The 14,002-nt window shown below is 39.3% G+C and overlaps 1 protein-coding gene across 2 annotated transcripts in view; it reads right to left on the reverse strand.

Moving 5' to 3' along the window:
• Window positions 1-8,994: 8,994 nt before the first annotated feature.
• Window positions 8,995-14,002, reverse strand: part of LOC143750649 (uncharacterized) — a 10,588-nt gene continuing 5,580 nt past the window's right edge. For both annotated transcript variants that reach the window (XM_077243840.1, XM_077243841.1), the window contains exon 4: window positions 8,995-10,149. In XM_077243840.1, the coding sequence (XP_077099955.1) occupies window positions 9,912-10,149 (238 nt within the window). In that variant the 3' untranslated portion in view covers window positions 8,995-9,911. The remainder of the gene's footprint in view (window positions 10,150-14,002) is intronic.

Here is a 14,002-nt window from a genome sequence, read left to right on the forward strand (position 1 = left end):
TTTCTTAGTGGTCTGGTGGGCAACGCCGGTGTCTTGAAGGACGATGCCGTATCAGGAGAAAGGTGGCTCGCCAACACTTCCTCAGCTTTAGGCATCGCCCCATAGCCATAAGATTTCGCCTCAGAAATATTAGAATATAACGATGTTTGTTGTGTGAATATTCTGGACGAAACCGGTCTTTTCCATGATCTCGAAACCTCGGTGTGGAGATCAGGAAAGAATGGCAGACACCGGCGCAGAGGTGCAGCGCGAGATGGCAAAAATCTCTCATCCAGCTTGCTCTTAGATCTAGACTCCTGTCTATCAGCTGGCCACTCAATGCTTAATCTTTCAACTGCACGAGTTAACACCTCTATAAGCTCCTCACTAGCAGGAGACTGAAGTGACGAGTCCCCAGTCTCTGCAGTGTCCACACTTTCAATGTCCAGTTCCTCAGAACTGGATAGCTGAAGTGATGGTGCCTCAGCCCGGGCGGAAGAAACCGCAGTGCGTGCTTACAAACCCGGATCTGAGGCGCTGGATCTACCAGGTAAGGGCAGAGATAGGGCAGAGCCCGTCTCAATCCCCGCTGATAGATCCATCTGCGATCCCCACGATTGAAGCCTCCGCTGTGCCTCGGCAGCAGCGGGACCCGAACCGCGGGGAGAGCGCACCGAACCACTCTTCTCGAAGAGAGCTCAGCGGGAGCGGAGCGTTTTCATGGACAAACGCTCGCAATGCACATAATCAGCTCCCTCGAGAGCTGACTGGGCATGCTGCACTCCCATACAAACAACACACAGATCGTGAGTGTCCCCACCCGTGATATAACGTAGGCAGGGATGAACACACTTTCTGAACTGCTGTTCGCTCGCCATATTATATATATATATATATATATATATATATATATCGTCTCCTTATAGTTTTTTTTTTTTTATATGTGAAAAACTCCTGCCTAGCAATACTAAGGACAGACAAAAACACTTGAGAGACAGACTGATATGATTTCACACACAGAGCGCTTGCTGAAGACTCAGAAGCTGACGCGCTTGTGTTTTGGGGTGCTTATATAGTTTCCTGGTCGATGACGTCACCTGCCTATGACGTTCCGTCTCGCCATTGGACTGATTTCATACGTGCTTCATGACGCACTCACGCAGGGGCGTTCCCAAAGCGTTGTCACGCAGCTCGAGTTCCCTGATAGGGAACTAACAGGTAAGGGCTGAGATAGGGCGGGGCCCGTCTCAAACCCCGCTGCTAGATCCATCTGCGATCCCCACGAATGACGTCGGGGATCGCGAACCGAACCGCTCTCCTCAAAGTGTGCTCGGCAGGAGCGGAGCGTTCTAAGGGGAAAACGCTCGCAGTCAGCTCCCTTGAGAGCATGCTGAACTCCCAAACAAACAACACGTAGATCGTGTGTATACCCGCCCGTTAGATAGGGCGGGAAGGGAGGAACACACTTTCTATATAGCTGTTCGCTCGCCATGTCCCTCAATATATATATATATATATATATATATATGTAGTTTTTTTTTTTTAAATAGTAAAAAACTCCTGCTTAGTGACAACTAAGGACAGACAAAAACACGCTTGTGTTTTTGGGGTGCGTTATAGTTTCCTGGTCGATGACGTCACCCGCCTATGACGTTCCGTCTCTCCATTGGACTGATTCCATACGTGCTTCAGGACGCACTAACGCAGGGGCGTTCCCACAGCGTTGACGCAGCTCGAGTTCCCTTGAAAGGGAACTAGTCTTTATTAATGTTCTCAAATTGTTCATGAAACACTTTAGTTGAATGTTCATCTAATGTTTTTTTAAAGGTAACTTGTTTCCGAACATTCAAAAGTAACATTCTCATAATGTTTGAAGAATGATACAATTGGAATGTTCATTTAATGTTCATATAACTATTAAAAAAAAACTTTTTTAAAGCATTCAGGAATAATGTTTTCATAACTTAATGGGTGGTGAACGACTTAGACAGCTGGGATTAGTTTTTCTGGTAACACTTTACAGTAAAGTTCAATAGTTAACATTAGTTAATGTATTAACTAACAGAAACTAACAGTGATCAATACATTTGTTACTATTTATTCATTTAATGTTAGTTAATAAAAATAAAGCTGTTCATTTTTTGTTCATGTTAGTTCACAGAACATTAACCTATGTTAATAAGATTTTAATGAAGTATTAAGTATTAGGAGTCTTATAATAATCCAATATAAGAGTCCTAAATAAACTTAATTCAAAGGGAAAACAAGAAGATTTTTCTGACTCCACTGGCAGATATTAGTTTTTTGATTTTTTAACCAGCAAAAACCAGCCAGAACCAGTATTGGAGAGAGAGATGAAGAGGAACAGAGAGCAGTGGTGTGTGTGTGTGTGTGTGTGTGTGTGTGTGTGTGTGTGTGTGTGTGTGTGTGTGTGTGTGTGTGTGTGTGTGTGTGTGTGTGTGTGTGTGTGTGTGTGTGTGTGTGTGTGTGTGTGTGTGTGTGTGTGTGTGTGTGTGTCCATCTGGAGGTGGTTACAGAGGAACGTTCCTTCAGGGCCAAGAACCTGGAGTATTTCCGGTGAGAGCGAGAGGAAGACGAGGAGTTAAAGGGAAAAGAGTGTATTAACCACATCTGGACTCCATTACAGGAGACGTGATCTCACAGATGAAACACACACACATACTCACACACTCCAGATCTGATGAAGGACCTGCGCCTGGACACACACACACACACACAGATCTGCAGCTCTGAGTTATTTCTGCTCACAGCGCTGATGAGATTCTCCAGACCTCTAGAAGAACAGCCTCTATCTGATAGGGTACACACACACACACACCAGATCTGATGAAGGACCTGCGCCTGGACACACACACACACTTACTCTTACATGCACTCTCTCTTTCTCTCACACACACACACACACACACACACACTGCTCTTTGTCGGGGCACATACCACAATCTGGGATCTTGGCCAGAGAAAGAGATACAGAATCACATGCTTCCATACTCTTACTGTTTCTGTGTGTGTGTGTGTGTTCACAGAACAGAAACATGATTTAGAAATGTTTTGCTTGCATTCCCATTCAGTTATGAAAACATTATTTCTCTGAACATTCAAAATGTCCAGTTTTTTAAATGTTTTAACTTTTTTAAGGGGACATTTCCTTCTAAAATAACTGGTTTCATTCAAGTCAAAAATATTATTTGATATCGCTAAATTTACGTTAAACCAAAAAAATCTGGTAAAAATAGCTCTAATAAGAGTCACTCACTCTTTAACCCCGCCCTCACTGGGAAGGGGAGGGGCCTGTCGATGATTGACAGTTTGACTTGAGTCTGCGAGTATAGCAAATAAGTTTTCTCCCACAACAAGCAAACAGAGCTTACATTTTAAAAACATACTTAAATATATAAAAATCCAGCTTTTAATGTTGTTTATGTGTCTATGTGGTGTTTTTAATATGCTTTAAGACAAACCATGTGTAAATTCATAAGTCGACAGCATTGCTGAGTATTTTCTCCTTAAAACTGCAGTGAACCAAAGACAGTCTCAAAAACACGCTTTGAAATCGCTGGTGTTTCTGACGTCACAAACTACCTTGTAACCAATCAGATCAACGTGTGATTGTCAACGAGTGGATCTCTGAGTGAGTGAGTGGAGGCGGGGCTCTTTTGCATATTCATAGAACTATGTAGGGTGTCGAGTTACATTCAAGATATTTTAAGGAAAAAACACTTGAATATGTAATTTTGTTGATCAAATATGAGTTTTAAGGGATAACGGACTACAGGGGGACTTAAAATAAAATATATGGATTTTTCTAAATAAGATCACTGCTGCCACACAGAGAAGATCTCTCGACTTTCATCAGCCATATTGAATTCATGTAGTTGTAGAATATAAAAACATAACAGAGCAGAATCAGATGTGGTTATGGGTTTGGATGTGAATGGTTAGTCTGGGAAAGCGCAGGAATGTGAGCTGGAAACTCAGAGTCATGAGATGTTTAGTCTACAACACAAGATCTGCTGATCTCCGTCCTGCACACTGTTAGCTATCGGACTCGTTTCGTCACGGTTTAGATATTGTGCATGCTTGGCTTTGGACAGTAAACACAATCTACATCTGAATCTCAGATCTGACTCGTTTACAGTTTTTCTGAATTACTAAAACACACTCTTGAAACCATCACTCACTTTCTCAAAACCTTAAACACAAAACCAAATTTTCAAACCACATTCACAGAAGCTCTGACTCTTCTGGCAGAATCAAACAATGCTCTCAGATCATACACACACGAGCCGGTATTATAAACACTACAGGTCATTCATTAGACACTACATCAAGAAATGGAGAATGCAGAACCCAAAGCATGCAGTTACAGGAAAAAAGTATATTGTAACAAAGTAAACAAATTTTGCAATTATGTAAAAATTATAGTAATGAAAACTTATAGTAGAAAGGTGAATAAATGATATACTGTCTGCACTGCACGTGTAGTGTTGTACTGAATATTGCATAGCATTGAATGCTTGTATACTTGCACTTGCATACTGTGAAAATACAGTGACCGTTTACAGCTAAAGCCAAAGAGGTCACAGTAAAATACTGTAAATGAAAAGCGTTACAGTCACTCAGAAGAGTTGAGGAACTGCAGGATCACAGTCAGTGAGAGATCAACTTCAGGAGCTTCTCCACGTCTCACACACACACACACACTGTGATCTGTGCAGGAGAAGAGGAGAACTAGCAGATCCAGCCTAGACAACACTACACACACACACACACAGTGCAACATCTGAGCTTACTTATGTACAGTTGGTTTGGTGACATCATTAGAAATAAGTGTGAACAATTTTGAGTCGTTGTGTGTAAAGGATGGCAACTGTGTAGTTGTGTTTAACTTTCGCCTGCCTGTGTTTTGAAACATAAGTGCATCACAGTGTGTTTTAGTGAGTGAGAATGTGTTTAGAGTTTTGAAATAGAGTGCATGAGTTTTGCAAAGTGTTTTAACTTCCTGAACTTGTTTAATGTTTTACAGAAAGAGTGATTTATTCGATAGATTGGTTTAGACTATTGAGAATGTGGTTCAGAGAATGAAGTTTAGTGTTTTAGCATTTCAGAAAAACTGTAACGTAGATGAGGAAGATTCTTGCTGTGATTGTGTTGTACTGCCTCCTTGTGTTCATGTGAGGAACACACACACAGGTCTGGTTTACTATCTTTGTGGGGACTCTCCATAGATTTAATGGTTTTTGTAAACTGTATATTCTATCCCCTTACACTAACCCTACCCCTAAACCTACCCATCACACACACACACACACAATGCATTACAAGCTCAAGTTTTATCGTTTATTATGGCCAGAAAAAGTCACAAATCCAGTGTGAGACATTAAAATTGGTTTTCTTAAGCACAATCGTGTGTAGGAAAGACATTCAGTGCGTCATACAGGAAGTGCTGTGAAAAACGAAAAACACAAACTCTGAACAGATGCTGGAACTCAAACCCGTGACTTAAACATGAAGACTGTGATTCTACAGTCAGTCTTCTGCACTTATAATAACCTTTATTCAATCTAACACATACACTGCAAAAATGTTCTTCCTCAGTATTTCTGTCTTGTTTTCCAGTGCTAATATTCTTCTTCTTTTTTCAATTAAATTAGTATTTTATTTTTTTGTATTTTTAGGGGATTTTATGGTACTACATTATACGTATGCAGTAGTTATAATCAATTTATTGGTAACACTTTATATTACGACCCACAAACAACTGCGTAAGTAAACCGAAATTACGGTGTATGTTTCTGTAATTATACACTGTAAAAAAAAAAAAGTAATAAAAAAATAAAGTAAAATATCGTAATTTAAATGAAATGCAAAAAACTTTTACAGAAATTTTCCTTACATTTTTTACCAAAAAACACTGTTATTTTACAACTATTTCCTGAATTATTACGATCAAACACCTTCATTGTAAAAAAATCCCATAAAAAAAACAGTCAAATGACTGTCAGCAACGGCTGCCATACAAAAACCATAAAATTAATGTAAAATATCTTAATTTAAATAAGTGCAAAATACTTTTACAGAAATCTTCATTAATCTTTTTTAACAGAAACACAGTTAAAACACAGTTATTTCACATTTATTTTCTGATTTATTTACTGAAAAACACGCAGTTAATTACATGCATGATTTGCTTTGACTATATACGTCACTACATCAGCAACTACACAGTTACTGTCAGTTAAATAAAGAAACATGCAGCATTTCATCAGTGTTTATTTGCTCATCCTGGACTGAAGCTCAGGCTCTACTCTTCAACACGATGGTGACACACGAAACACACCATACAGAAACACTTTAAACCCCAACAGAACATTAAACACTACCAGATCTCTCAGGATCTAACCATCTTCACTTATTACAATCCAGACTTTATTTCTTTCATACTAACATTATTATTGAGAATTAACAGAGGTTTAGAAGTTGAAGCTTTATTGAAAAAAATAAAGTTTGATGTCACCATGATGGAGATCAGTGTTTGCTTTAGTTGGGCTCTTGAACTTTTAGTGTTGAACTTTAGAGTTTCTCTGACTGCATTAACAGTGTGTCTCTGATGCATATTTGTTATGGTAAGAGTCTAAGAGAAAATCAGATCAGATAATGTTGGTCACTTTGTAGTGAGATTAGTCATCACGTAGAGTCTATACATAATATATCACGTAGAGTCCATCATAATATCTGATTATGTCATTAAATATCAGTTATTCATTTTGCATGACAAAGCTTCTATAAAACATTCTCCAGTGCTGTGATACTCAGATTTTATGAAGTCATTATACAGAAAATATTTGACAGGATCATATAGACTCACTCAGACATCAAGAATCAGCGTATGAATCACAACAATGGTGACAATGAAAAAAAGAACTTTTTTGGTTGTCACCATTGTTGAGATTCATATGTTGATTCTTGATCTCTCTATACAACTAAAAAAAAATATATATATAAATAATTTTTGTGTAATATATATATTTTTTTAAATGCCGGTTGTTATAATACTGATACCACAATATTCAAGGGTCATGTGAAAAATTATGACATTAATTAAAGACCTTGTATAAAGCTAAATTCCACCTACATACTCTGTAATCAAATATATCATATAAAAGATTTGACTGTCATATCAGTGAATCAGATCATCATATGATGACTATAACCTGATCAATTAATGATCGAGATCATCTGATATTTTCTCCAGCATTTATGAGAAACGTGTATCAAATACACAGTTAAAGCAGCCATAAAAAAGCATAAGTTAAATCTCAAGGGTCATGACCCCAACTAAAGCAGACACTGATCCCAATCATGGTGACATCAAATTTATTTTAAAGTTTTTTTACACTTTATTTAAATTAGCTTATTTTACTTTAATTTCATGGTTTTTGTTTGGCAGCCGTAGCTGCCAGTCATTAGAGCCTTTTTTTACGATTTTTTTTTACAATGAAGGTATATGATCTTGATTATTCAGGAAATACCTGTAAAATAACAGTGTTTTTCAGTTTATTTAATTTAGGATGTTTTACAGTTTTTTGGGGAGCTGACAGTCATTTGACCATTTTATCATTTAACTGTTTTGTTTCTGTTAAATTACAGATTATATTTGTAATTTTACATACATTTTTATGTAATTTAAGAAAACAGAAAAAATACTGTATGAAAAATACAATCAATTTTCTGTATAAAAAATTTGAATTACTGTAATTTGTCATTAATGTCACAATACCTAAAATAACAGCTGAATTTTTATTTTACAGATATTATTTGTAATTTTACAGTGTTTTGAGTATAATTTAAAAATAAAGAAAATGATCGTCAAAAAATCACAGTTATTTTCTGTAAAATTAGGATTTTTTTTTACAGTTTAGTGTACCTCCGTATAGGTATAAGGGAACAATATGTTAAGTTTTGGGTAATAAAGGGGTACAACCAGATATACAAGCAAATTATTTATAATGAAATTATTTTAAAACTAACAGGTACCTATTCTGTTAATATATAAGCCAGGCAAAAATTATATGTCTGTTGTATCTAAAAGTTTTTATCACATTTCTGGCAAAATATTCTTGTGCAATGTAGTTACAGGGTTTTGACATCTGTTGGTTGTAAATTAAATGTGTGTGTGTGTGTATATATATATATATATATATATATGGATGTATGTAAGCACAGTATGATAAAAATTGAATTTATTGGCTTTTCTTACTAAACTACTTAACGTTAAGATTTTAGTTTATAACGTACCATGTAGTACTTAGTACTTACCTTATCACATTGTATTGCAATGACACTTAAATGTCAGGGCAAATATACTGTGTAATTAAAATGTTTTTATGTTTTGTTTATTTAATAAGAGTAATTATGATTCTGATAATAATAATGATTCTCTGTAATTACTGTGCAAATAGTGTTGATTCGTATTGTTACATAGTAAGTAGTGTTTGTTACCCGTTTCAACTGTGTATTTACAGGGTAAGTGTAACTCCAGCGGGCTGTAAATTAAAGTGGCGCTTGTTACCCCCTTGTTCTGTGTAGTAACAGGGTAAGTGGAGTAAATATACAATAAAGGATCCCATTTAATTTCTGACTTTTATTTTACAAAGTATTTACCCAGTAACTACACAGAACAAGGGGGTAACAAGCGCCACTTTAATTTACAGCCCGCAGGAGTTACACATTCGATTCAAGTATGTCTGTTTTTCAGGACCATTAACCTTTCCCAGTCATGTCTATGAGTTTGTTGTGTTCACACAGCAAGTGCCAAAACCTTTACCAAGTCTTATACCATTCCAATGAAGTAAGAAAAAGAAAAAAAGTTAAAGATTTTCGGTCAAATAGAGTTCAGTCTGTTTTTTGTGTTTTTTTTAATGAAAAATGGATCAAAATAAAGTGAGTTTGTGGTTAAAACATGACTGTGTCAGGCAGAAGAATGCAAACAGGTAAGGTTTGTAAACAGGATTTATTGAACATGCGAATGGTTGAAGATTAAAGTAGAGATCTGTTTGGCTGATTGACGGAGTCTGGTTTTAGTTGTGGAAGATGAAGATCCGGCTGGAAGTCAGAAGACAGACTAACGGACTGGATCAGAGCTTCGGATGAGGAATGGTATCAGAGAGGTGAGTGTTGTAGGAAGAGTCCGGTAAGTCTTCGGTGTGGAATGACGAGGCCAGACATTGTAGTGCTGTGGATGTGGAGACATATATCTCCAATGGAGACAGAAATATATACTTAATCTAAAAAGAAAATTTTGTTTTTCCGACCCTATACTGGCAGATTTTGGTTTTAAACTTTTTGTTTTAAGCTCAAACTCACTTTATTTCAATGGATGTTTCATAAACAAGACTTAGGCTAATATATCTGAAGTAATTTTGTTTCTTCTCCAGTAAATGTATCTTGATTTAAGAATCTTTAGATATTTGTGGTGGAAAACAAAAATGTTAAGAAGAGAAATAATTTTTGTAGTTTAAACACTTTAATATCTTATTGATCGAATACTTTGATTTCCCGGTTATCAGAATGTGCATCGTGCGGAAGTGTGTTCAGGCGATAGATGTGCACAAGTCTAACACACCAGAGAAATGTATATTTACATTCATGCATTTAGCAGATGCTTGAATCCAAAGCGATTTACATTACATTGAAAGAATACTGTACATTTCCCTGGGAATCGAACCCATGACCTTGGCATTGCTAGTTACATTGAAGAAAATGCTTATTTTATATCAGTCTTACAATTGCAGTGAAATATTGAACTAAAACATTCATCCAAAGAACATCTAGAGCTTCAGTCTGGCTTACACAGAGTCACGTGATCAACGACACTTAGAAATAGAGCACAATTGTTTGTTTTCTATTTTTCAAAATCCTAAACCTTTACATTTAGGTTTATAACTTGGTTTAAATCCCATATTTGTCAGTTCTGACTGAGTGTCAGTAGTATTGTGATCTGTGCTGATGTTTCTCTCATCCGCTGTTCGTCTCTCAGGCGGGAAACAGGGCGGAGCTACGCGTGATGATGTAGGCGAAGGGGGCGGGGTCAGTTTGCTGTAGTCGATCTGAATGCTGGGTATACATGAACGTTTAAAGCTAGGAACTCTGGAACAGAACAGACAAAGAAGAAGGTGGTTTAATTTATTCACATGCTAGTAAAGCTTCAGTGGCTACTTTTACATGCACAGCTTTTGTTTCAATCGGACTGAAGTCATTCTGATTGATGAATCTGAATGTAGTGTTTACATGAACGCTAAACGTGATCGGGTTGTGCGCGTTTATTTGTCACAAGCTTCAAATCGGGATATATTTTTTTGACATGCGGACACTGCACGAATATACAGGTTTCCGCAGTTTGAGCATAATAACCATTCTCACAAATTGGTTCTTTATTTGTTTAACAGCAGACTTAATATTGATCTATTTCTGGTCATGATTTGGAGACAGTGATCATATGAACCGTTGTGCTGCTCGTTTACCGCATCATGTCATTGCGCTATTTCTACGTCATTGTACATACGCATTCCTTTCAGTTTCGGTTTACGTGTGTTTACATGTTCTCTCAGGTATCAGCTTCATTGGCCATGTTTGCAGAAACAAACTGGGAATTTGACTTGGTAACAACAAGGCTCTCAAATTACATCACTCATTAACTGCAACAGGCTACAACACTCACATGACATACAAACACAGAGTAAAGAAATGTATGTTAAAACAGAATATTGTTATATATTTAGTCCAAAAATACTTAGTCTGGCAATAACGTGGAAATTACAAGTGCAGGAGAAAATAAAGGCATGAGGTAGATAACTAGAATAAACAGAATAATGTTGGTTGACTATGTCCAGTATAAGGGTAGGGGCAGTTTCTGAGTATTTAACAGAGTAACTGCTTGGGGATAGAAGCTGACTTTGTGTCGGCTGGTTTTAGCATACAGTGCCTTGTATCGTCTACCAGAGGGGAGGAGGGCAAAAAGTTTATGACCAGGATGAGAGGGGATTTTTGCTACCCTTTTCCTGAACCTGGACAGGTGAAGGTCCTGGATGGAGGGAAGGTCAGCTCCAATGATCCTCTCTGCAGCCCTTATTGTCCGTTGCAGTCTGGCCCTGTCCCGTTTGGTGGCTGACCCAAACCAGACAGTGATGGAGGTGCAGATGACAGACTGAATGATGGCTGAATAGAATGTGATCAGTAGGTCCTTTGACAGGTTAAACTTCCTTAGCTGTCTTAGGAAGTACAACCTTTGCTGCGCCTTTTTTAGGACACAATCAATGTGGGTGGACCACTTTAGGTCCCGTGAGATGGTAGAGCCCAGGAACCTAAAGGAGGACACTGTGTCATTCTGGATGATGAGTGGATGTACTGCGGGGGACCCTCTCCTAAAATCCACTGTCATCTCCACAGTCTTCTTTGCATTTAACTCCAAGTGATTTTGACTGCACCATTGCACAAGCTGCTCCACCTCCTGTCTGTAAGCAGACTCATCCCCTTCCCGGATCAAACCAATGATAGTTGTGTCATCAGCAAACTTCAAGAGTTTCACAGACGGTGCTTTGAAATGCAGTCATTGGTATAGAGGGAAAAGAGCAGTGGGGAGAGGGCACACCCCTGAGGAGCACCGGTGCTGATGGACCGGGTTTCGGATGAAATGCTCCCCAATCTGACATGCTGCTGCCTTTCACTCAAGAAACTGGTGATCCACTGGCAGGTGGAGGCAGGCACTGAGAACTGGGTGAGCTTCTGACATAAGAGTTCAGGTATGATGGTGTTGAACGCTGAGAAGAAGTCAACAAACAGGATCCTAGCATACGTCCCTGGGGAGTCGAGGTGGTGCAGTATGTATTGCAGTCCGATGTTAACCGCATCATCTGCAGACCTGTTTGTCCTATAGGCAAACTGCAGGGGGTCTGTAATGTCCTTCAGATGACACAACACCAGTCTCTCAAAAGATTTCATGACCACGGAGGTCAAGGCGACAGGCCTGTAGTCATTTAGTCCTGTGATGGAGGGCTTTTTGGGGATTGGAATGATGGTGGACCGCTTAAAACAGGAGGGCACCACACACAACTCCAAAGACCGGTTGAAAATCCGCGTGAAAATCGGTGCCAGCTGGTCCACACAGGCACGCAGGCAGGATGGGCCGGGGGCGTTTTTGGGCTTTTGCTTCTGGAACAGTCGGCGCACCTCATTCTCACAGATTATCAACACAGGTGAGGGAAGGGGGTAGAGTGTTGGGGAAGAATCTTTTGAGCGTGAGGGGTATGATAATGGGTGCCTTTCAAACCTACAGTAGAAGTCTTTCAGGTCATTAGCCAGTCTGAGATTTCCTACAGGATGAGGAGATTGGCTCTTGTAATCTGTGATCTGTTTCAGTCCCTTCCAAACTGATGCAGGATCGTTGACTGAGAGGCTATTTTTTAGTCTCTCACTGTAGCTAGTCTTGGGTGCCATAATCTCCTTCGTTAGATTGTTCCTGGCCTGCCTATATAGATCCTGGTCCCCACTACTGTAGGCTTCCTCTTTAGCCTGGTGCAACTTCCTAAGATTAGGGTTAAACCAAGGTTTGCTGTTGTTATATGTGCAAAATGTCTTGGTTTTTACACAGATGTCCTCACAAAAGCTGATATAAGATGTTACAATATCAGTGAGGTCGTTGAGGTCTGTAGCTGCAGCTTCAAAGACACTCCAGTCGGTGCAGTCAAAGCAAACCTGTAGCTCCAGCTTTGATTCTGTTGTCCATTTTTTAACAGACCTTGCCACAGGTTTAGAGGTTTTAAGTTTTTGCCTGTAAGTTGGGATGAGATGAAGCAGACAATGATCGGATCGTCCCAGAGCTGCCCGGGAGACTGCATGATAGGCATCCTTTAAGACTGTATAACAGTGGTCCAGAGTGTTTTTGTCCCTGGTTGGAATCTTGATATGTTGCCTATATTTAGGGAGTTCTTTATTGAGTTTAGCACTGTTAAAATCACCAACAATAATCACGAGAGAGTCTGGGTGCTGTTTCTCTGCGTCTGTTATCTGATCGGCAAGCTGTTGTATTGCGTCTGCTACGCAGGCTTGTGGTGGTATATAAACACCGACCAAAACAAATGAAGAGAACTCACGCGGAGAATAGAGAGGCTTGCAGTTTATGATGAGAGTTTCTAGGTAGGGGTTGCACATCTTTTTCAACACCGTGAAATCAGTGTACCAACCTTTGTTTAGATAGAAGCCGATTCCTCCGCCTTTTGTTTTCCCCGAAAGCATAGGGTTGCGGTCCGCCCGGATGAGTTGGAAACCAGGCAGCTGAAGCGCGCTATCTGGAATGCGTTCACACAACCATGTTTCAGTAAAACACAGGGCGGCGGAGCTGTAGAAATTCCGGTTGGTTTGGTTGAGGAGGAGAAGCCCATCCATTTTGTTAGTCAAGTACCGGACGTTTGCCAGGTGAATGGCTGGAAGCGAGGTACGTAGTCCCCGCTTTCTTAATTTCACTAGAGCTCCTGCTCCTTTCCCCCGTCTGCGTCTCCGGCAGATTCCATGGAGAGCCGCTACACCTCCGATCAGTATTTCAGCAAAGTACTCTGGGTTAGCGAAAACCGGAGAAAAAGTTCCTATAGAGTATTGCCTGATGTTCAATAGTTCCTGTCTGGTAAAAGTTACTGGTGAGAAATGGCTGAAAACATAGTAGATGTACAAAAACAAACTAAGTAACAGAGAGTGAAGTACCGAGGCTGCCTTCCACGGCGCCATCTTAATAAAAGGAATAAACCCCCCTTTCAATCCGATCAAAATCTCATTCAGATCGAGCTCAATCAGAGCGATTAAAGGGATAGTTCAGCCAAAAATGTAAATTCTGTCAGTATTTACTCTCCCTCATGTTGTTCAACCCCGTAAGACCTTCGTTCATCTTCGCAACACGAATTAAGATATTTGTGATTAAATCTGAGAGCTGGATCACTCCTCCATAGGCTTC

This window comes from Siphateles boraxobius, unplaced genomic scaffold (assembly GCF_051911475.1).
Source record: "Siphateles boraxobius isolate OS27281-9 unplaced genomic scaffold, OSU_SipBor_1 25, whole genome shotgun sequence".
Taxonomy (NCBI): domain Eukaryota; kingdom Metazoa; phylum Chordata; class Actinopteri; order Cypriniformes; family Leuciscidae; genus Siphateles; species Siphateles boraxobius.